The following is a 22,278-nucleotide window of genomic DNA, read 5'->3' on the forward strand; positions in this document are numbered from 1 at the left end:
GAGCCCTGCAACCTGCTCTGCACTGACAGCTCAGAGCCTGGATCCTCCTTGGAATTTTGTGTGTGTCTCTCTCTCTGCTCTTCTTCTACTTGTGCTTTGTCTCTCTCTCTCTCACAAATAAGCAAACATAATAAAAAATAATAAAATTAACTCTTGCCTTAGCCTCCCTCTGGCCTCCCTTTCTCTATCAGTCCTCTTAAATATATAAACCTAAAGATCTTACAAATCTTAAAACTTGTATCCCTGCCAGAGTGGTCTGCTCAAAATGCAAATTTCACTTTTTACTTTTATAATTCTAAATTATTTGACTTTTTAAAAGTTAAGTCTGTGTTAACTTTTGCAATTTAAAAGTTTTTTGTTTTTTGTTTTTTTAATGTCTGTTTATTTTGAGAGAGAGCAGAGAAAGAGAATCCCAAACAGGCTCCACACTCATCACGAAGCCTAACACAGAGCTCCATCTCATGACCATGAGATCACGACCTGAGACGAAATCAAGAGTCAGATGCTTAACCATCTGAGCCACCCAGGTGCCCCAAAAGTGTTTTTAAAATAAGAGTACAAGAGTTGCCTGGGTGGCTCAGTCGATTAAACGTCCAACTCTTGGGTTTCGGCCTACGTCATGATCCCACAGATTATGATAATGAACCCTGAGCTGTTGAGATCGAGCCCTGAGGAATCTGCTTAAGATTCTCTCTCTCCCTCTCCCTATCCCCTTCCCTGCTCCCCTACTCGAATGAATGAATGAACAAAAAATAAATGTATACATACATATGTACGTACGTACATAAGAGTGCAAATGTTAGAAATCTCCCCTGTTCCTCACTGTGGAATTGTTTAAGTTTCTTGGCCTGGCATTCAAGACTTTTCAAGACCCGCCTTCCTTTCAAATCTCATTTTCTGCCATCCATCTTCTCCCATTTTATAATCCTTTTATTTTTTATTTTTTTTTATTTTTTATTTTTTTTATTTTTTATTTATTTTTTTTTTTCAACATGTATTTATTTTTGGGACAGAGAGAGACAGAGCATGAACGGGGGAGGGGCAGAGAGAGAGGGAGACACAGAATCGGAAACAGGCTCCAGGCTCTGAGCCATCAGCCCAGAGCCTGACGCGGGGCTCGAACTCACGGACCGCGAGATCGTGACCTGGCTGAAGTCGGACGCTTAACCGACTGCGCCACCCAGGTGCCCCTATTTTTTATTTTATTAAAAAAATTTTTAATATTTATTTTTGAAGGAAAGAGAGAGCATGAGAAGGGGAGGAGCAGAGAGAAAAAGGGAGACACAAAATCGGAAGCAGACTCCAGGCTCTGAGCTGTCAGCACAGAGCAGGACGCAGGGCTTGAACTCACAAACCATGAGATCATGATCTGAACTGAAGTCGGACGCATGCCCAACCGACTGAGCCACCCAGGCACCCCTCCCATTTTATAATCTTTTTACAAGATTTTTTTTTTAATGAGAAAGAAGGAAAAGAGGGGGGAAAAGGAAGGAAGAATGATTTATCACTTATAGTATTTGTGAGAGAGACCATACTCTCATACTTGCATGCGATGCCCTTGCTGTTTCCTGCCTGGAGTACCCTCACCATCCTTGCAGCTGCTCTTGCAAGGCCTAGCTCAAGGATCTCTTCTAGGTTGGACTAAGTGCTCCTCTGAGCTGTATCATTACTTGCCACATTGTGTTGAAACTTTTCTGTATCTCTTATACTAAATTAAAAGTTCTCTGAAGGCAGAAATCATGTCTTGTTTATCCTTGAACCCCAATGTTTTATCTTGTGTAGAATCTGGCACCCAGTAGAAGCTCAGTAAATGTTTGTTGAATGATGTATGCCTGTGTTCTCTCCACCATTCCATGCTGTCAGTGCACAGAGAACACAGGGAAGGAAGTAGTACTCTGTATGGGGATTCAGTGCATGGTGTGGGGGCATAGGGAGAGTTAGGGAATGCTTCTTAGAAGAGGGTAGATTCACACCAGGCCTCCAAAGATGACTAGTATTTCATCTAGCAGAGAGCGGCACAGGAATGAGTTCATATGTACTTCATAGTCATGACCTTGTCCTCGTGTGCTGTAGCCAGAAGTTCTTGGCCTAGTAGGCAAAGTGTGATTATGGTGTGGATAAGGCACAAAATTAAAAATTCCACAGCCTTGGATTGCTGCATGATAGCATATCCAGAATTTTTATTTTCCCTCAGTGCAGGGAGATTGGCATTTCACATACTATGTTGCCATATCTTAGGAGATATAGACACAGCCCAGCCAGCCTGCACTTTTGAATTAGTATCCTGACCACCTGGTAGAATGGAACCCCCACTTGGGTCATTAAGAAATCATGCTATGATACTGGGTTTTCTGAGCATACTGGGGCCATGCCCCTGGGGGCTCCAAGACTCCCACTCAGACTTCAACAAGAGCAGCTTCACAGTTTTAAAAATCAGTTTTACTTGTTCATTTCCACATAGGCTTTCATTTGAAGAGTTCTGCTAAGGAAAAAAAAAAATTAAAGACTGCTTCTGGATTCTTTTGCAAAATGTGTTCGATAACTATTATGAACGTCCTGATGTGATAGTGGGTGTATCTTGGTAATCTGAATGAAATTTAACTCTGAACAAGGCACTTTGGTTTTCTCCTATATAAGTATCACACTTCTGTTTTCAGAGATTGGAGTAGTTTTTAGTACTTGAAGAATAGGGGCTATCATGTTACTGACTGGAATTATATCTTAAATTCCTTGTAAGTGTAAAATAGGATATTTAGATACACTCTTGAAAGTCATCTGATGTGGTTGAGCAGTATAAGGGAGAATTTCGTTGTAACAACTTACATTTTTAGCTTGTTTAATCCTATGACAGTTTAGTAAAGTTGATACAGTTATCCCCATTTTACAGATGAGGAAACTGAGGCTGAGACATTGTGACTTGCTGAAGAGTACACAGGTATAAATAGAAAGAACTGAGACTTAAATCCAGACTTTTCTGATTGAAGTCTGCTGCTTTTTCCATACATCATCTTGTAGTTGTGAGTAGGCCCAGGGCCTGAGGGGATGATGTGACAGTGGGGAAACCTTCACACCACCTCACTCCCTCTTCAAACAGCATTCTCAACGTTAGCATGTTTATATGTTGGGGGTAAGATTTTATCTTGAAAATCACTGTGCCACATTCAGCCACTACTCACGTTACCACTACTCCCTTCACTGAGGAACAGAAAATCCTGGGTACTCTCTTGGTGACCTAAGGGTGGGTTGATTTGGGGTTTTCTTTTCCTCCAGAATAGCTCATTGGTTGACTGATTGATTGATTGATTGATTGAGGTTTTGATTTGTTTGAACTAATCTCCATGCCCAAGATGGTCTTGAACTCATGACCCCGAGATCAAGAGTCGCATACTCTACCAACTAAGCCAGCCAGGTGCCCTGGTTAACAGATATTTTTGAGCCTGGTCTATTTTCCACACATAATGCTTCATGTTTCTCTGCTTTAGCTTTCCAATCAGTTTTCCATTACCTGGTTGAGCATGATGCAGTATGGTCTTTATAGGACTTAGCTGTATTATGGACAGGGATCAGATAGGATCGTCTGCCAATTTGTGTTCTTTGAGCCCAGGAGCTTCCCATGGTTGTTTAAATCACAAAATCGTTCAGTATGCAAAGACTTGTCCCTTCCTTGATTAGAAACTCCTTATCGACTAAATTTACCAGCAATTCAAAATATGCTGTTGATTGGTCTTATCCTTACTCTCCAGGTTACACTGGGAAGGTGAGCTGTAGTTAGTTCACCCTGAAGGTGCAGTTTTGGCCTTTTGACTAATATTTTTCCCCTCAAGTGTGGACTAAGCATACATGTAGTTTCAAAGCTAAGAATCAGAGCCTACTTAAAATAGTTCTCAATAGTTTTTTTGGTTGGGCACAGTGACTTCTGCCTACCTTCACCTTGCAAGTTAAGAAACTCAGATGATATATTTATTCATATGTACCACTTTTCATTCCTAGCAAGAATGTGCTTTGTGGCTTGGAATGACAATATGGAGGTAGTGTCAAATTGCTGTTCGGTTTCTTTGGCTGCAAATTCTCCTTGCATTCCAGGGTTGAAAGTACGAACTCTTTTCTTTTTCTAAAAAAATAAGATATTGCAGAAAGAGACCACTGGTATGTTGGTTTTCAGGGAGGGCTTGAAAGTTTCAGCTTTTTACTTCTTCCTTGAGATGTAAATTTGAAGGATTATAACCTAAAGCAAAGACTTCCAAAGTTGTATGTTATAAAACATAAGATAACCTTCTCACCCCTTAGAAGAAGTTATAAGTCTGTGCTGTGAATTGTTGATAAGTTCAAGGCCCCTCGAAGATACCACAACTCATCATGGTTGTTGAATGTACTTTGGAGGCTCCATTGAGGATGTAATTTCTTATTTTTCATGTTAATGGTAGACACCTACAAGGTCCTTGTAACTCCCAGTCTGTTTCCCAGAACCATTTTACAAGGTGCTTTTACCAAGCAGCAAGGGGGTAAGGGCTGCAGGCATATGTCTACATATTGTCTGCTCTTCCAGGATTAATTTTTTGTATTGCACCTTTTGGTATTATTCATCCTGCATTGAGTTCGTGACTGTTCAGAGTTTGCCAAGAAGACTATTAGAGAACATAAGCAGACTGCTCAAACTATGGAGGGCATCTCTCTATCTATCTATGAAGAGCAAGCATCTGCATGTAACCCAAACCATCTTAGGGGGTGTGTGCGTGTGTTGGGGAGGTGGGGAGTAAAATCTATAGTAGCCAGTTTTTCTAACCATTTATGTCATTTTTATGCACTAGTGACTTGGTTTCTTTGCTCTTTCAGGTAAATATGCAGAGGACATTGTTGGAGAGCTCTTTACTCAGGCAAATACTTTTGCCTCTCGGGTAAGCTCCCTTGCTGAGAGGGTCGACCGCCTACAAGTTAAAGTCACTCAGCTGGATCCCAAGGAAGAAGAAGGTAAGGAAGCTGAGCTCAGCATTTGCAGGCTTTGCTGAGCAGTTTCTTAGAGTTTTTTTTTTTCCTGATTTATAAAAAAGTAAAGGGAAAAATCACAGAGACCTATGGAGTTCAGCTTTGAAATGACACAAGCCTGGGTGGTGTAAAGAAACCTTTTTAGCTCTGCCACACCCCCACACACTCCCTCTCTCCCATTCCCCCAATTCTTGCTCAAATGCCCCCTCCCCCAGTCGTATTTTGTTACCATAAAAGTACTTGGAAGATTCATTCCTCCCAAGGAGAGGCCTGCTAGATCTGGCCACATAGTAAACCTTTGTGTTGCCTCATTTTGTTCAGTCGTGAAATGGCTGGGCTGCTGACAGCCTTGTGGGGCTTCCCCAGAGGGGGAGGAAAAAAAACCTGGCTGCAGACAGCCGCAGCCAAGAAACGCAGCAGCTGAGGCCTCTCAGACTGGTGTGACTCAGTGTTTGCTCAAATAGCCTGTCGTCCATTTTCTAACGCCTTCCATCTTCTCTCAGTGTCACTGCAAGGAATCAACACCCGAAAGGCCTTCAGAAGCTCTACCATTCAAGACCAGAAGCTTTTCGACAGAAACTCTCTCCCAGTACCTGTCTTAGAAACATATAACACCTGTGATACTCCTCCACCTCTCAACAATCTTACCCCTTACAGGTAACCTGGCTAGTTCCTCCCTTTTTCAACCTGTGGTTAACAGCACTAGAGTGTTTTTTTATTTAAAGATGTTTACATCAGAGGATTGTATCAAAAAGCTTACTACCTACCCCAGAGTTGTTTGTGGCAGCAGAAGCTAATATTTACCATATAAACACTTGTCACTTATTATTGTTTGGTTTCTGAAATTCATAGTAAATATAATATGTATTGAAAGTTTGCCATAACATTGCATGCTGCAGAGTTTAATTTGGTGTAAGCCAGGTCCACCTTGGATTCTGTCCAAGGAATTTAGTTATTATAGAACCAAAAGGACTTTGTTACAAGGCAGTCCTAGAGCATGCGTCCCAGGGGCAGCATTCTAGCAAGGCTCCCACTTACTCAGAAACCACTAGATTACCAGATGTTTGGGTGTGTTAGTGGGGCTAGCTTTGTGGACTGGCTGCTCTGGGCCCTGAGGGTCCTTCAGAGCTTAAGGAATAATTGGCATCCTTCCAAATGAGTGTCTTTACTTTGTTTAGAACATCCTTTCGACACTCCCCTCTGCAAAGACCTATGCTGCTGCAGCTAAACTTGAGAAAGAAGGTAGCCTTATAGACAGCTTAAAGCCCTTCCCCCCTCCAGTGGTCTGTAGTGTGATCATCCTGCAAAAAACCACTGAGCAGGGCAGAAAGCGAATATTTATCTTGCTTGTATCCATAAATATCTTTGGAACAGGTAAAAAGTAATTACAGATAGCTGGAGGCAGATGTCTTCTGTGAGACATGGGTATACTGCAAAGTAGAATGTGTGTGTGAAACTCAAGGACACCCACCTGATCCAGGGAGCCTGGAATAGGAGCATGGTAGCTATGGTATTCACACAGGATAAAAGTACATAGCATCTATCCTGCATTATTACTGCGTAAAATTATCTTTGCACCTTGGCTTTCAAAGGGGCTAGCTGGCAGAGCAGGGCAGAGATTTGACTCTGTAGCCTCCATCATTTATCAAGTTGGATTTGGGCAGAGGGGTTTCAGGGCAAGAAGGGAGTGAGTGTACAGCTGATATTGAAGGGAGTATGACATACGACAAAGGGCTTGTGTGATAGGATAGGGTAAACAAATGATATTAAGACAAGTTTATTTTCCAGTTAATGGTATTTTCTTAGTTATCATTCTCCTCTCGATTATCTAGATTTGGCCTAACAGAAATGAGCAATGGTGTAGCTAACTCAGAATAAGATTTAATATAAAAATCATTAGTGTTTGGTTTGGAAATGCTTTCTGTGTGTTGTGACAGGATTGGAGGCCAGGGAATGGAATTGCCTTTCTAATTCTTTTTAGTTCAGAATAGTGCTAAAATAAATGTCCACCCCTACCTAGCACATAACTTTTTAGAAAGTGAGAGAGACTTAGTCATGCCAAAGTGCAGGATTCCAACCAGGAACATCAAGTCTGGCAGGTAACCCTTACGTGGACACTCAGTAGCTCTCTCTCTGCTTCTGTCACAGCCACTAAAAGACGGTAATTCAATCCTATAAAACAGCTGGCCATGTGTTTTCACTGGGGCCCCCTTGTGGTTGGGGGGTTGGGTGGGGGGTGCTGAGCTATTCTAGAAGGGAGCAAGAAGGTGGATTGCTGTGGTTACCTGTTTTTACAGAGGAATAACAGCTGCACACATAAATGCTTTCATGTATATATATATGTATACATAATGTACACATGTGAACCTGCACATATGTGCATAGGTTTCATGTGGGTGGGAAGCCACTAATGCTTCCTAGAGAGTGCTGGGGAATTGGTGGGGGGAGGGGAACCAATGGCAGAAATCCCCTCTGGTGTGCCAGGATATCAGGATGTCCTCAGGGGGATGTCTGTAGCCATGCAGATCATTAGAAATAATCAGGATCCCTGCTGCTCTAGCCCATTCTTGCCCTGACCATGCAAATTCCTCTATCAGGAATTGAAAGTAAGGCTAAGTTTCTTAAAAAGCCAGATAAATAAAGAGGCGCCATTCAGGGGGCATTGGAATGCTGGTGTGGAAGAGGAAATATGCAGTCGATTTGAATGACTTCTTGATTCCTCAGTGTAAAAACTGCTAACTGGTAGGTATTTGGAATATTGGATTTGGTTGGGAGCTCATCTGTCTACTGACAGCTACTTGTCTTCATTTCTATCCCAGGGACGATGGGAAAGAGGCACTCAAATTCTACACAGACCCTTCGTACTTCTTTGATCTTTGGAAGGAGAAGATGCTGCAGGACACCAAGGATATCATGAAAGAGAAGAGAAAGCATAGGGTGAGGGGAAAGGGGCCTCTGTTCTACACATCAGTAGGCACGATTGTGGAGGGGGGATAAAAAGGAAGCCAGTCTTATATGAAGTAATCATTCCAAGTGGCTGCTTGCTTGGATGCCAGGTGAAACTCTTTAAAAAATGTGTCCACTCCAAGCACAACCAAGATGAAAGTATAAATCACACCAAAAATGTGTTTGTTCCCCCTAGCGCTATTAACAATTGAGTATATTCAGGCTGAGTTTTAGAAATTGACTTTTCTATTCACCATTTATTTCTCTTGCAATTTGCACCTGACTCTGCTGGACACTCAAGCTAGGCTAGTCCCTTCCCCGCCAGTTTTGCAGCTCATTTCTCAGAGATCAGCACAGGGCCCTACAGTGTTTGATTTACAAACAGGAACAGTTTAACACCTTCACTACTGGTTCGGTAGGGCGGGGTGAAGGCATAGACTTAGTTTTGGGAGGTGCTCCCTTCCCCTAGACCTCCAGTGATGCGTGTAAGCATATGACCTACCGGTGGCAACCTCACAATCCCATTAGCATGTCTGCCGGGAGGCCCAAGAGAGTGCCAGGGGCTAGTGCAGCTGCACGGGCTGAGGAATTCTGCCTTGGTTGTTTTATTTTGTTTTGTTAACTATTTCCTTATATCTGTCCCAGATATTTACGGCTGTTATTACTCCTCATCTCTGTTGACTGACCTTTGTGGCAGAGCGAGTAACAAATAGCTTTTTTACTAACCTCCTAACAATTAGAGCTGCTCAGAAACATCAATGAGCTACCCAAAGAGGTAGTGAGTTTCCTATCTGTAGAGGTGTCTGAGTGTGGGATTGAGTGAATGTGTTTGACTTTGGGAGGTGGTTTGGACTAGATGACTCTAGGTCATTCCCAAACGAGTAATTCTATAAATTCTCTAGTTACCGTGTGTTGTCCAGGCAAATCATCTCTTTGCATCCATGAAACCTGGTGGAATTTTAATGAACTTTGGAAAATGTTTTACAAAGGCTTTTCTGTTTCTTATCCTTATAGAAAGAAAAGAAAGATAATCCAAATCGAGGGAATGTAAATCCACGTAAAATCAAGACACGTAAGGAAGAGTGGGAGAAAATGAAGATGGGACAAGAATTTGTGGAATCCAAAGAAAAGCTGGGGCCTTCTGGGTATGTGATGCTTTCGTACTATTGGTAGCATTCTTTGAAGGGCCTGGGACCTGGGGGCAACAGCCTAACAGCTCTGGTGTGACACCTTTCACACCCCTCTGAAGTCTGGCCGTGTGGCATAGATCAATACCACTGTTAATCAGCTACCTTAAAGCGCATCCATCTGGTGATTAAAATTTGCTAAATAAACAAGAGACGCAGCAGTTTAAATGAAGTGACTGTAGTAGTCTGGAAAAGAAAGCCCATGGCTTCTAGTGCCCTTGCTCTGCCAGACACTAGTATGTCTGTGGGCCTCAAAGAAAAGACTGGAAAGAGAAGAAAAGTGGTCTTGGGAGCCCTTTGCCTCCACAGCTTTGATTTGAAGGTCGTGCCTAAGGGCTGGGCATTTCACAGGAGCGGAGAGGGCCAGGCAGAGGATTTGTGCACATCACCAAAGCAACTTTTCAGTCAGCCTTTGTCAGTCTCGGGAGAGAGGCTGGCCAAGGGACTGAAAGCAGACCTCAGAGACAGTGTGGGAAAGGTCGCTTGGCCAGTATTGAGGCTATATATCTCCATGGGGAAATAGTAGATGTCAGTCTGACCCATTTCCCAATACCAAATCACACTGGAGGTTTAAAAGGAAAAAAATGGTTTTAGAGCTTGGTTTGATGCTTATCCTGATGTCCGACCTGTGTGACATTCAAAGCCAAGTTACCACGACTGCTTGGCATGAATGTTGCCCTGGTTTTTCCTCTAAATACATTGCATCCTGGCTGTCGGAGAACGATGCCAGCCCATGCCGGGTGTCTAGGAATGATAAAAGGAAAGAGTTGAGTTGTTCTTGCTTTTAGGAATAACTCTACCATGAAAATCTTGACTTTTGAAAATCTTGACACTTCTGACACTTGTTCTTCCTGGATTAAGAGATTTGTTTTAAAGAGTGATGAAGGTGGTGAGGGAAAAAATGAACCTTTCTACAGGGAGATCAGCCCTGAGGGCACCTTTCTTACCTTCAACTCCAAGTAAAAGGGGCCATTTTGTTCCGTGGTCCCATCTTGTTCAGTCAGGCCTTGTCTCAGGTTCTGGGACTCTAAGGCCAGAATCTTGCACGTTCAGAATGCCAACGATTACGTGTTTGTTTTTTGTTGTTTTTGTGGGTGTGGAATGGGGCTGGTGAAAACAAGGACTTTGCCTCCCATTTTCCTCTTGTCTAAGAAGTTTGGGATCAGGCCACATGGCTGGCCTACCTGGATATGCTTGTTGGGGAACCTATAAAGAGATGTGCCAAGCCTACAGGGGTCTGGGCTTTGGGGATTTTCTGCATCAGAGCATCATTTGATTTGTTAGTTCTCTTCAACTCTCTTCTCCTGGAGTCTGTTTGCAATGAGTTCTTTAGAACCCAACAGTGGTGGAGTAAAGGGGGAGGTGGAGCGGAACCAACCATATTTTGCTAGCTGCTAGTTGGTGTATTTATGCTCATTTGGAGGTTTGTTGTTCACCCAAGGCCCAGTGCTCTGGGGGACAGGTTTTCATGAGGCGCAGGCCCTAGCACCTTACTTAAATTGGCAGCTCGTTGTGTTGGATAAGAGACCTGGCAGGGAGACCGAGTCTAGCTACCACACAGCAACTTGCATTTGTCCTCAGCTTGGTTTTGCAATCAAATGCCTCCTTGGCCTTTGAGTACTCCAGAGGCTTGCTGACCTCCAAATGAGGCTGTGTGCCAGTCACGTGTTTATAGCTCACTAGCCTTGGGGCTTGGCTTTGCCCTTTGCCACAAGACAGACTTTGGGATTTGGGTATAGGCTGCTCTTAACATTTGGGAGAGAATTTAAAACAACTGCTGGGTTTGCCAAAGCCAACCAGCACTGGGAAAGGAACGGCATGGTTTTGATTATCTGGGTTGGGAGACATTTAACAATAGAATTTAGTCCTAAATTTTAATCCAGAATTTAGTCCTAAAATTAAATTTCAGAATTTTATGTGGAATTTTACTCTTTCTTTCTTCCTAATAGCTTTTGTATCAAATGCATTTTGGTGGAGTCGCTTAAAAAAGCATAAGCGTATCACTCACACTTTTTAAATGGCTGTTTCGGCATTGGGTTCGTTGTCAGGTATCCGCCCACCTTGGTGTACCAGAATGGCAGTATTGGCTCTGTTGAAAATATGGATGGAAGCAGCTACCCACCACCACCGCAGTCAGATTCCACTTCTCCACCTTCTCCTTCCTTCTCTGAGGACAGCTTGCCTCCCCCACCCGTAGAATTCAGGTAAATGATGCTATCTCTTCTGTCTACTTTGAGTGGTTACATACTCAAGAACAAAATATGTGTTCTTTAGGGTGCCTGAATAGGCTCAGTCTGTAGAGCATGCAACTCTTGATCTTGGGGTTGTGAATTCGAGCCCCATCTTGGGTATAGAGATTACTTTAAAAAATAAAATCTTGGGGCACCCGGGTAGCTCTGTCAGTTAAGCGTCTGACTTCGGCTCAGGTCACGATCTCATGGTTTGTGAGTTTGAGCTCTACGTCAGACTCTGTGCTAAGAGTCTGTGTCTCCCCTCTCTCTTCCCCTCCCGTGCTCATGCTCTGTCTCTCTCTGTCTCTCAAAAATAGGGGCGCCTGGGTGGCTCAGTCGGTTAAGCGTCCGACTTCAGCTCAGGTCACGATCTCACGGTCCGTGAGTTCGAGCCCCGCGTCGGGCTCTGGGCTGATGGCTCAGAGCCTGGAGCCTGTTTCCGATTCTGTGTCTCCCTCTCTCTCTGCCCCTCCCCCGTTCATGCTCTGTCTCTCTCTGTCTCAAAAATAAATAAAAGTTAAAAAAAATTAAAAAAAAAAATAAATAAATGTTAAAAAAAAAGTTTTTTTAAGAAAAAAAAATAATAAAATCTTAAAAAAAAAAAAAAGACGATGAGGGATGCCTAGGTGGCTCAGTCAGTTAAGTATCTGACTCTTGGTTTCGGGTTAGGTCATAATCTCACGGTTTGTGAGATCAAGTGCCACGTTGGGCTCTGTGCAGACAGCATAGAGTCTGCTTGGGATTCTTTCTCTCCTCTTTCTTTGCCCCTCCCTCTCTTGCTCATGTGTGCTCGCTCGCTCTCTCAGAATAAATAAACTTTTTTTCTTTTCTTTTTTTTAAGTACAAAATGTGTGTTCCAAATCCAGGCCAGGACCAGTAAAATAACTTCAGTGAAGTCTGTCTAGATAATAGAAATGATTAACATTTTTTTAAGTGTTTGTTAGGTGCCAGGCGTTATGCCAAACACCTTCGATGTTGCCTAATCCTCACAACAATCATCCTGAGCTAGGTACCCATTTTACAGATGAGTGAATGGTAAGGCACAAAGAGGTCAGTGAACTTACCTAAGGTTGCACAGCAGAGCCATGATTGGAAAGCAGGTCATTCTGACTGCAGAGCCTATATTCTTAACTGTTTAGCTATACTGGAACAGATAGAGATCACCAACTTATCTTTTACTTTTTTTACTTTAGCTTCAATTCAGTGTGAGTTAAATGAGTGGCACATTCATTTCCCATCTCTGCTGACCCTCAGATCCTCATCCCTGTCAGGTTTTTCCACATGAACGCTGGAGGTACATTTGCCTAAATCTGTACCCTGCTCAGATTGGTCAGCTTGGCTTGGGTTTCCTGCCCTCGCAAGATCTGGTGAATGACAGTAGCCTGAGGAATAGAGCCCAGTGAGTGGGTGTTGTTTTAGATTTCTTTTGCATGCCTTCTTGGTCCCCAGCTCTAGGATTAAACAGACTCTTCCTCCTAGAGGAGGGTTCAGGAGGGTGCCTTCCCTTGGAAAGCTGAAAGGTTTGAGGAGGACCTAAGAGATGACCTTGGCTAACCCTTACCTGGTAGAGGAATCCTAGTCTACTTCTTTCAAATAGTTATTCTCAATTTCTGCTTATATTCCTCTGTTGATGAAAGCTCATTACATTACCAGGCTGCCCCATTGCAGTGTTGGTTTGTTCTGACCATTCTCAGGTTTTTCTTTCTATTTGAGCTAAAATGAAATAATAGTCAACTGAAATGAACCTAGGCTCGTATATAAGCTTAATTAAAGGTGGATGTTCACATGCTGAGAGTGATGATGGGTCTCTTTCTGTGTCCTTTTAGCTGCCCCGCAGACAGCAACCAAAGAGGGTCCGGTTTAGCTGGACCCAAAAGATCCAGTGTGGTCAGCCCAAGCCATCCACCACCAGCGCCTCCTCTGGGCTCTCCTCCAGGCTCCAAACCCGGGTTTGCTCCACCACCTGCTCCTCCACCTCCACCTCCAGTGATGGGCGTTCCACCCCCACCACCGCCTGGAGGATTTGGGTCTCCGGGGACCCCACCACCACCTTCACCCCCATCTTTCCCACCTCACCCCAGTTTTGCTGCCCCTCCGCCTCCTCCCCCACCGCCCGCAGCTGACTACCCGACTCTGCCACCACCTCCCTTGTCCCAACCAGTGATAGGCGCACCTCCTCCTCCCCCTCCTCCCCCTCCTCCGGGGCCCCCTCCTCTCCCTTTCAGTGGTGTGGATGACCAGCCTGTTGCACCCCCACCACTTGCCGATGCCACCAAGCCTAAGTCCTCCTTGCCTCCTGTGAGCGATGCCCGCAGTGACTTACTTTCAGCCATACGTCAAGGTAATTCCCAGTGCTGGGTCCGGGGCCATGAAGTCTTGTCTTTCTGCAGCCGGGATGACTGATTGGAGGGTGGGCTAGGGGTTCTGTGCCCTTCCCAGGAAATAGCTTTCATTAGGTGGGGAGGGATTGGGAGGGACCTCAGGCTTTAGATCAGCCTAAAGAAAGGCTTCGCTCTGAAAATAGCAGAGATTTAGATTTCTTTCCGCCTTGGTGTGAAGTAAAGGACTCTTGGGGCACCTGGTACTCTACCCAAGTCAGTAGAGCATCCGACTCTTGTTCCCAGGGTCGTTGAGTTTGAGTCCACGTTGGGTGTGGAGCCTATTAAAAAATTAAAAACTAGGGGCGCCTGGGTGGCTCAGTTGGTTAAGCGTCCGACTTCGGCTCAGGTCATGATCTCACGGTCCGTGAGTTCGAGCCCCGCATCGGGCTCTGTGCTGACAGCTCAGAGCCTGGAGCCTGTTTCGGATTCTGTGTCTCCCTCTCTCTCTCTGCCCCTCCCCTGTTCATGCTCTCTCTCTGTCTCAAAAATAAATAAACGTTAAAAAAAATTTTTTTTTTAATTAAAAACTAAAGGATTCTTAGGGTTCCTAGACTGACTTAGAAGAGCATGTAACTCTTGATATATCGGGGTTGTGAAAATAAGTAATGTGTTCTTAACTTGGGGTCTTTGAACTCCTTGAAAATACATGCTTTGCATGTGTTTGCATTCATTTTGTGCCCCGGAAAAAAACAAGCATCACTACTCCCTAGAAGGTACTTCTCTGGCCAGACTCCACCATGGCCCTCTCCTCCACTTTTGTGCCTTTCACATCCTTCTTTCCTTCTCTCTTTCCCCCTTTCTCACCCTGTCCTTCTCCCCTTTTTCTCCTATCCCCTCCCTCTTTGTCTCCTTCCCCACCTTTCTGTGCTCCCTCATCATCATCTGACCCTTGTCAGATTTATTCTCTTTCTGTCAGAGGTCAGGTCTAGTCCCTAGGGGTTAGAGTGGTTTCTTCTGTGTGTGAGCCTCCTGGAACTGAAGGGTTGTCTGGAGAAGACAAGTTGGGGCAGCTGAGCTCCGTGATAATCGATGAACTGAGCAGACTGAGTGCCCACTTGGTGCGGTATGGTGGGCACTCCCCACTCAGAGCCTCTTGAGAAGTACCGTCCTCACCAGCCTGACAGCATGGAAACTGGAAAGGATGGCAGCCTTCCTCTCCAACATGCCTACAGCACTAGGGCCAGAATTGTATAAACCCTCATTGTCTTTTCTTGCTTCCCCCTTTCTCTCTTTGCTCTTCCAGAGGATTTTTTTTCTTTCCCCTTTCCCCATACTTCACCCACCAGTAGCCACTCCCCCTGCCTCAGTCCTGTGTGGATTCTGAGACCTACTCACCTTCTGAACCCTTCTTTCTCTCCTTCTTTCTCTCTCTCTCTCTCACCAGGCTTTCAGCTGCGAAAGGTTGAGGAGCAGCAGGAACAAGAGAAGCGGGATGTTGTGGGCAACGATGTGGCCACCATCTTGTCACGTCGAATTGCTGTGGAGTACAGTGACTCAGAAGATGATTCCTCTGAGTTTGATGAGGACGACTGGTCGGATTAACTCTTTCTGCCTGCTCTCCCACCTCCTTTTTCTTTCCTGCTGCTGCCTTCTTTGATGCCTATCCCAACAGTCTAATGGGGGGAAAGAGGGAGGAAAAAACAATTTCAAGGGGCCAAAGCCTTTTCTGAAGCAACCAAAGATATATCCAAGTGCTTCCTCCAAATCAACATATATTTTCCCGTCTCCCCATAGTCAGGCCCCGTGGAGCTCCTGAGGTTCAGTAGCTGAGATGTTCCCTCTTCCCTTCAAGTGACTGTTGCATATTGAAGAGAAGGAAAAACTCCAGAGCAGATCCCTTTGATTGGGCTTAGATTGGAGTTGGTGCCTTCCCCTAGGAGCCATTTTCAACTGTGGTCTTCTTCCAGAATCCTTACCCTTACCCTTTGAATAATACGAGCCATCTTCTGGTCCTAATGCCTGCATGGACATGGCCAGCCCCTTTTCCCATGCACTGAGAGGGCAGAGCAGGCCACACGTCCTAGCAGCCAGACTGCCTGCCACACCTTTTTGCCCTGGTGAGCAGGGTGAGCTACCTTTTGCTAAGTTATCTCTATGTCTGGATGCCCTTTATGCTAGGAGCCATCAGGCCCTAAGGAGCATCTCCCCATCTGCCCAGAAATTGTGCCTTTCTAAAGGCTGAAGTTGTCGCCTCCCTCCCAGGCTCCCTCTCCAGAGTGTGGTGTCCAGGTGTCCCTTAAATGTCCCTCCCTCACTACCAGGTGCGTTAGGCACCACAGCCCAGCTCAGACCTCTAATATCCATGACCAAACTAGCCCCAACACACTGGTGTGTGGACCTCTCTGCTAGCTGTCAGGAATCAAGCTTAGAGACTCAGAGCTGCAGGACTGAAAGGATGGTAAACTCCTTGAATCCTGCCCTCTTGATGATGCTGAAATCTGGCCACGGGAAATGACTCGCTCCAGGTCACACAGATGATTGGTGACAGAACTGGAGCCCAGAGTTCCTCATTCCAAGTCACCTGTGTCTTCTGGAACCAAGTAGGGGGTACTTGCTGGAGTCCAGGCAGAGCAGTCTTGGCTCTGTGCTACTCCAGACCTTACCCCATAGGTGGGGGTCCCAGTAGGAGGGCTCAGAGCCAGTGCCAGGCCTGTCAGTGCTGCTCAGACCCTTATAGCCTGTCTTACAATTCTTTGCTTCCCCTTTACTATCACCATAGAACCACATGGCCTTGGGAGCCATCCTTCTGGGGGACCAGAGGTAGTGAGAGAAGGAAGGGGGTAGGCAGCTTTGACAGGTGCTGTTTTCAATTCCTCTGCAACTCGTCCCCTTTTTATTTCCCCAATTTAAGCATAGGTTCTGCCAGCTGTAGAAACTTCAGTCCCTCAGGCTGGCGGCTGCCGCAGGTAGCTGCCTAGGGGGGCCTGGCAGCCGTGAGGAGGGCTGAAAGGCAGAGGGGCTCTGGGTCTTGTTTCCAGCTCCCTCCTCACTGCGTGCAGTGATGTTCCCTCCCTCGCTCCCCCTCTTTCCAGAGCTAATACACAGGTGCTATTATTCAGAAAAAAACTGGTCAGCTTTGGCCAACAGTGAGGTTTCTTCTCTTCTGCCCTAACTATTGTGTAGCCTCTTATGCTGAAACCGGCTTCTCCTGGCTTCTCCAGCTTTCAGAGCCCTGAAACAAAGAGAAACAGGATCTGTCTCTACCCAGCACAGCAAATGGTTGTAGTAATTGCCAAAGCCCTCATAAACCCCTCCGGCTTGAGGAGAGTGTGTAATCACGGGTACTACCGCTGTGCCCTGGCTGGATGCTCCCCCTCTGCCTTCTTTCCTTGAACTCTGGCGTGGTGACTGAGCCAGTAGGGACCAGCATGCCCTCCTGCTGGGGCCGCTCCAGAATATACCCTCCTTGCCCTCCCCAGATCAGGTGTCTGCGGCACAGGTCTGGTACCCTGCTACAGTGCTGAGCATACCAAGCTGTGTGTGCCCCCGCCTTGCTTCCCTCCTTGCACTTTGGAAGCTGAAGGTGCTTTCTTCAGAACCCTAAAATGGCTGTTGAAGGTGCCCCTGGCTGCAGCCCAGCAGTGGCTGGAGAGGCAGGTGGAGGGCAGTGGTTCTCCCAAATAGGAGTCCTGGGGCCTGGCCAGGCCAGGGTTTGGGCCTAATGGCTTTGACTAAATTACCCCCATCCCCCTCCTTTCCGGAAAAGGGGGAGCCAGCGCCACTTGCTATCATTCTGCTCTGACCTTGAAGGGGGCGGTGTTGGCCTGGCTTCTGGAATGGACACAATCCGCCCTGGAAAGGGCTGGGGGCAGGAGCGGGGGGTGGGGGGGTTGGGGGGGCACTGCCTGCGGAAGGTAGGATTAGATCATTAGCTCAGTGACCTCCTAGGGTTTCGATGTGCTGTGTTCTCATCCTACAGCTGGTTTGGTAATGATCTGCAAGTCCCGGAGAGCAACAGCACAGCTCTGCCTGACGCTCTCATTAAAATCTATGCAGCCAAGCTCTGTGCTTTGTAGCAGCCGGCCTTGCGAAGCCTCCTCAGCTCTGGGGGCTGGGGACCCAGTCAGCCGAGAGGCCCTCTGGGCTCTATTTATGCATATGCGCACCCCCCCACCCCCCAAAAAACCCAACTTCTTTAAACCCAGAGCCCTTTAAGATGATAAAGGACCCTGTGCAGGTAATTGTGTGTCTTTGGAATCCTGTGATTGTAGAATGCAAAGTTTAGTGATTATTTAAACTGGGCCAAGGCTGGTAGGAGTATGGAGCAATGGCTCATAAGGACTCTTAAGCTCTGAAGCCAAGGAGCCACCTCCCTTCCCTGGCCTGCCCAGCCCAGGGGACCTGCCCCCATTCCTGTGGCCCAGGGACCCAGCTTCCATTCGGCAGTGTCAGAAGTGACTTGTGGCTTTGCCATGCTTGTGAGATGACTACATTCCAAAGGAGCAGCTACCGGGAGGGGGTAGGCTCTGCAGTCCCTTGGAGGGCTCAGAGCAGCTGGCCCAAGCTCCAGCTCGCCTCCAACGGAAGCTCAAGCGCCCTCAGAAACGACCCTGGCCAATGTCACCACAGAGCCGAGGCGGTGTTGTCAGGGCTAATGTGAAATCTCTTCCCGTGGCGCCGATCCTCCGGCTCTGCAGCGCCAGCTTGGACAGATTGAGGTCTCTGTGGCTTTGGTGACCCTGCTTAAGCATTCCCACCGTGTCCCAGCGTGTCCCAGCTCGGCTCTCTGCCTGCCTCCCTCTGCAGCCCCCCTCACCTGACCTCAGGGCCTGGGGAGGGGACCAGTGCCCCAGGGCAAGGGGCTTTTGCTCCAGAGAAGTGTCAGGCTCCCTGGGGGCATCAGGCTTTGAGCTCTACTGGGGTCCTGCATACCTGGGACCAGGTTTCACTAGGAGATTGTGCCTCATATTGTGTCTCAGTGAGGGCTAGGGAACAATTCTGTTATTGTATTAACTTAACTCAGTTAACTCACTTGAGAAACTAACCAATTTTTACTTTCTGTCTAGAATGATGTACATGTAGGAGAGTGAGCTGTAAAGCTCCCAAAGTGCCTTGTTTTCTCTGATATAAATATATTTATAAGGACCTATTCCAGTGGATTCTTGGGTATGTTTGCCACATCGATTTTTAGGGAATGGGCCTATAACATTGTAGGGAAATGGTCTGGAAATGGGTCCCTTTCCCCTGAGGGTGGGAAAGGAGATTCAGTTAGAGATCTGTGAGGGTGAGGTTAAACCAAACCCCTGAGGTGACCCTTTCCTCTTTGCTGTACTCCTCCTCTTAGGCCCTTAGGAGGATGTCCTGTTTTTTTTAAAGCCCCGTGGCTCCAAGCCTGGCCTCATTTGTTTCCCTGCCAGGCTCATGTGTGGACCACATTAGCACCCCCATGACCTGAGGATTCCATGTAACAATTTTATATATACATGCGAATATGTAAATGCCGACATTTTAAGTAATTTGATAAAGCCTTTGTAGCTACTCAGCCACCTTTGGTGTGTGTGCGTGTGTCTGTCTATGTGCACATCTCTCTGTTTCTAATGGGAAAAGTGATTGGAAGGGGACAACACTGAATGCCACAGGTGGTGACCAGAGCTCTGGAGGGAAGTCTAGTGTGGGTGGGCTCCAGGAGCAGGAGGCCTCTGGTTCTGGATGGTATACCCTGTGTGGGAGGTGGAGATGAAGGGCGGAAACCATTCTGGTTTAGAAGGAGACCAGGTTGGGGGACCCAGAAGGCCGGATCCCCAGGCCCTCCTAGCTGGCTGCGGTGCGTGTGTGGGGCCAGGGGGGGATGTGTGGGGCCAGGGGGGGAGACCGGCTGTTGGCCATTTCATCAGGCAGGAGAAGAGCACTGGCTGAATGCTGATACTGCTTCCCAACATCTGGCCGGCATCTTGTCTGCCTCTCAGACCCAAGCAACTTACCTTAAATAGAATGATTTTCAGTGGAATCTGATAAAAAGTTTCGGCTGCCGCACGCCCCTTCTCCCGCCTGGGAAGGCGAAGGGGCTGGGTTTATATTCTGACCCAAAAAAATGACCTACCCAGGAAGCAACGGTTGTTCCGAGCACAGCTGCTGCGGGTGACTGTCCCTGGGGGTAATTTATGGGCAGACACCCAGTCCCAGTCCCGGGCCCCGCAGACTGCAGTGGGGTGGCCCTGGGAGAGGGGTGGGAGCAAGGTTGGTGACTGCTGGTCACGCCTGCTGTTCAGAGAGAGTCACCCACTGGCGTCCCAGGAGAGGGGGCAGAAGTTTTGAATTGTCAGCAACTGCTGCGCCAGCCGCTCTGAGCTCATCGCTGGAGGTGGGGGTGCAGGGGAGGGGGCGCGGGAGCCAGCTCGCCCCGGCGGAGCCCCTCGCTCCACCCTCCTGCTCAGGCCTGTGTTTAGTCAGCACTTGGCTTCCCGAGACCGGTGACTGACAGGCGGCCAGACGCCCGCCCTGGGAGAAGACAAAATGGTGGTGTCGGGAGCCGCCCTTGCTGGGGAATTGGAAGGGAGGAATGTGGTTCTGGGAAGCGGGCGGCCCCAGCTTAAATTCCGGCTCCTCAACTTGGGAGCTGTGACCCCATGCTTCACCTCTTGGGGCTAATCCTGAGAAGAACGAGCATTTGCTAAGTGCCTACTACCTGCTCAGGACTGCGCACGCTTTATTTCAGCCTTATAAGGGAAGGGTCGGTCCCTCGTTGTCCACGTGAGGAAAACAAGTCCAGAGGTTGAGTTGCCTAAGACCGTGTAGCTGGCCAGGAGCAGAGTCACAGTTCAAGCACGGGTCTCTCTTAAGCCAGAGCTCGTGCTCTGTCCACCACGCAACTCTAAGCAGCTTTCAGAACCTCTGCATCTAGAATCGTGGTCTTTGGTGTCGTTGGGGGCACGTTAAGGTTTTCTGTTCGGGGCTGCCCCACCCTCTGGTGCCCAGTTTTACAGGTGTTGGCTATTTTTGTTCTTTGGAATCAAGTGGGCTGGGCCGAGGGCCCAACTGTCCCAGATCATAAGAGTTGAAAATACCTTGCCCCCTCAGCTGCCCGGGAACAAAGTGGGTTCCCTAGGTGTGGCCTGGGGCTTCCCACAGACACCGCTCAGTACACGCACGCACACCCGCGAAGGTGCACACATTTCTGCACAAAGACGTACACACACACAAGACGACACGTATCCACGTGAGTGGGCACACTTGAGAACCCAGGCCCAGGGTCACGTGCGCACGCTGTACACAGAGCCCTGCCCTTGTGCAAACAAGGACACAGATCAGCACACGGTTACAGGAACACGTAATGGCAAGCAAACCTCACACGGTCCTCAGGAGCCACCCCTCCCTTCGCGATGCCTCCGCCAGTTCCTCACTGCCCCCTCCTGGCCGCCCAGTGACCAGGGCAACCTGGCACTATTTCCTGTGACTTCTGCTCTGAGGTGGTTGTCAGCTAGTTCCCTTCTTGATAATGAGGCTGGGAGCAGTTTCAGGTGCTCTGCGTAGACTGCCCCTCAGCCCCAGGAGATGAAGGTGTCTAGAGAGAGGTCTGAAGCTGGAGGACCAAAAAAGAGGCTTTCACACCCTCAGGAATCCCTCATGGTCGACTTCTCAGTACCTTGGTGGCAGGAGTCCTGCGTGGATACCCCCTCCCACCTCAGCAGTCAGCCACTCTGCCCTTAACCTTGCGAACTGTGCACACACCTGCTCACGCTGGATACATATTTAAAGAGGAGCAGACTTCATGGCTGAGAAGTCAGAGGTCAGGTCTTTTAGCTCCCACCTTGCTGCTCCCTCTCTGGGCCTCAGCTTCCTCACCTATTTAGTGAAGAGTTAAGTTGACCATGATATATGCAAACCTCTCCATCCTGACATCTCACCATGTCTGGAAATAACACCTCTCCCAAACATATGTGCCCGAGTACATTACATCCATAAACACGACCCCATGGATTCTTTAGGCCAGTCCTGGGAGGATTACCAACACAAAACCTTTTAGTGCTGTTTTACAGTTGAGGAAACAAAGTGCAGAGAGACACAGCAACTTGTCCAAAGTCACACAGCAAGTTGGCAGCGGGCATGGAAATAGAATCCTCTTCTTATAGGCCCCAAGCTGCCTACAAGAGAGTAGAACACCCTGGGGGCGCAGACCCAGAGTCCAGGAGATAGGAACAACAGAGACTAAGCCAGAAGCTCTGCTTTTTTTTTTTTTTAAGTTTATTTTTTTAGTAATCTCCACCCAATGTGGGGCTTGAACTCACAACCCCAAGATCAAGGAGTCACGTGCTCCACTGAGCCAGCTAGGTGTCCCAGAAGCTCTGCACTTCTGTCTGGAGTCCTGAAGGCTGAGGGGAACCCAGCGGACGTTCCAGAGTTAGGCGTTGAGATGGAGACTGGGAAACAGCAACTTGCACCCTGGGTGGGTTCTGCCACCCCCCACCCTACCAGCAGACTGCAAACCTCAGGCTTCTTCTGCAGAGCTGGAGGAGGCTATATTCGCTAAGGTATGTACACACACGTGAGTGGTGTACATGCGTACCTAGGCTCCACAGGCGTGCACTCACATGTAGACGTATGTTCATATAT

General features: G+C 47.4%; 1 protein-coding gene across 3 annotated transcripts in view; it reads left to right on the forward strand.

Annotated features, from left to right (window-relative positions):
• The window catches only part of WASF2 (WASP family member 2), a 73,203-nt gene extending 53,989 nt beyond the window's left edge, over positions 1–19,214 (forward strand). For all 3 annotated transcript variants that reach the window (XM_047870440.1, XM_047870442.1, XM_047870441.1), the window contains exons 3-9: positions 4,834–4,968; positions 5,487–5,640; positions 7,803–7,920; positions 8,944–9,074; positions 11,165–11,320; positions 13,174–13,688; positions 15,113–19,214. In XM_047870440.1, coding sequence (XP_047726396.1) covers positions 4,834–4,968; positions 5,487–5,640; positions 7,803–7,920; positions 8,944–9,074; positions 11,165–11,320; positions 13,174–13,688; positions 15,113–15,270 — 1,367 coding nt within the window. In that variant the 3' untranslated portion in view covers positions 15,271–19,214. The remainder of the gene's footprint in view (positions 1–4,833; positions 4,969–5,486; positions 5,641–7,802; positions 7,921–8,943; positions 9,075–11,164; positions 11,321–13,173; positions 13,689–15,112) is intronic.
• Positions 19,215–22,278: the final 3,064 nt, after the last annotated feature.

This window comes from Prionailurus viverrinus, chromosome C1, assembly GCF_022837055.1.
Source record: "Prionailurus viverrinus isolate Anna chromosome C1, UM_Priviv_1.0, whole genome shotgun sequence".
Lineage (NCBI taxonomy): Eukaryota > Metazoa > Chordata > Mammalia > Carnivora > Felidae > Prionailurus > Prionailurus viverrinus.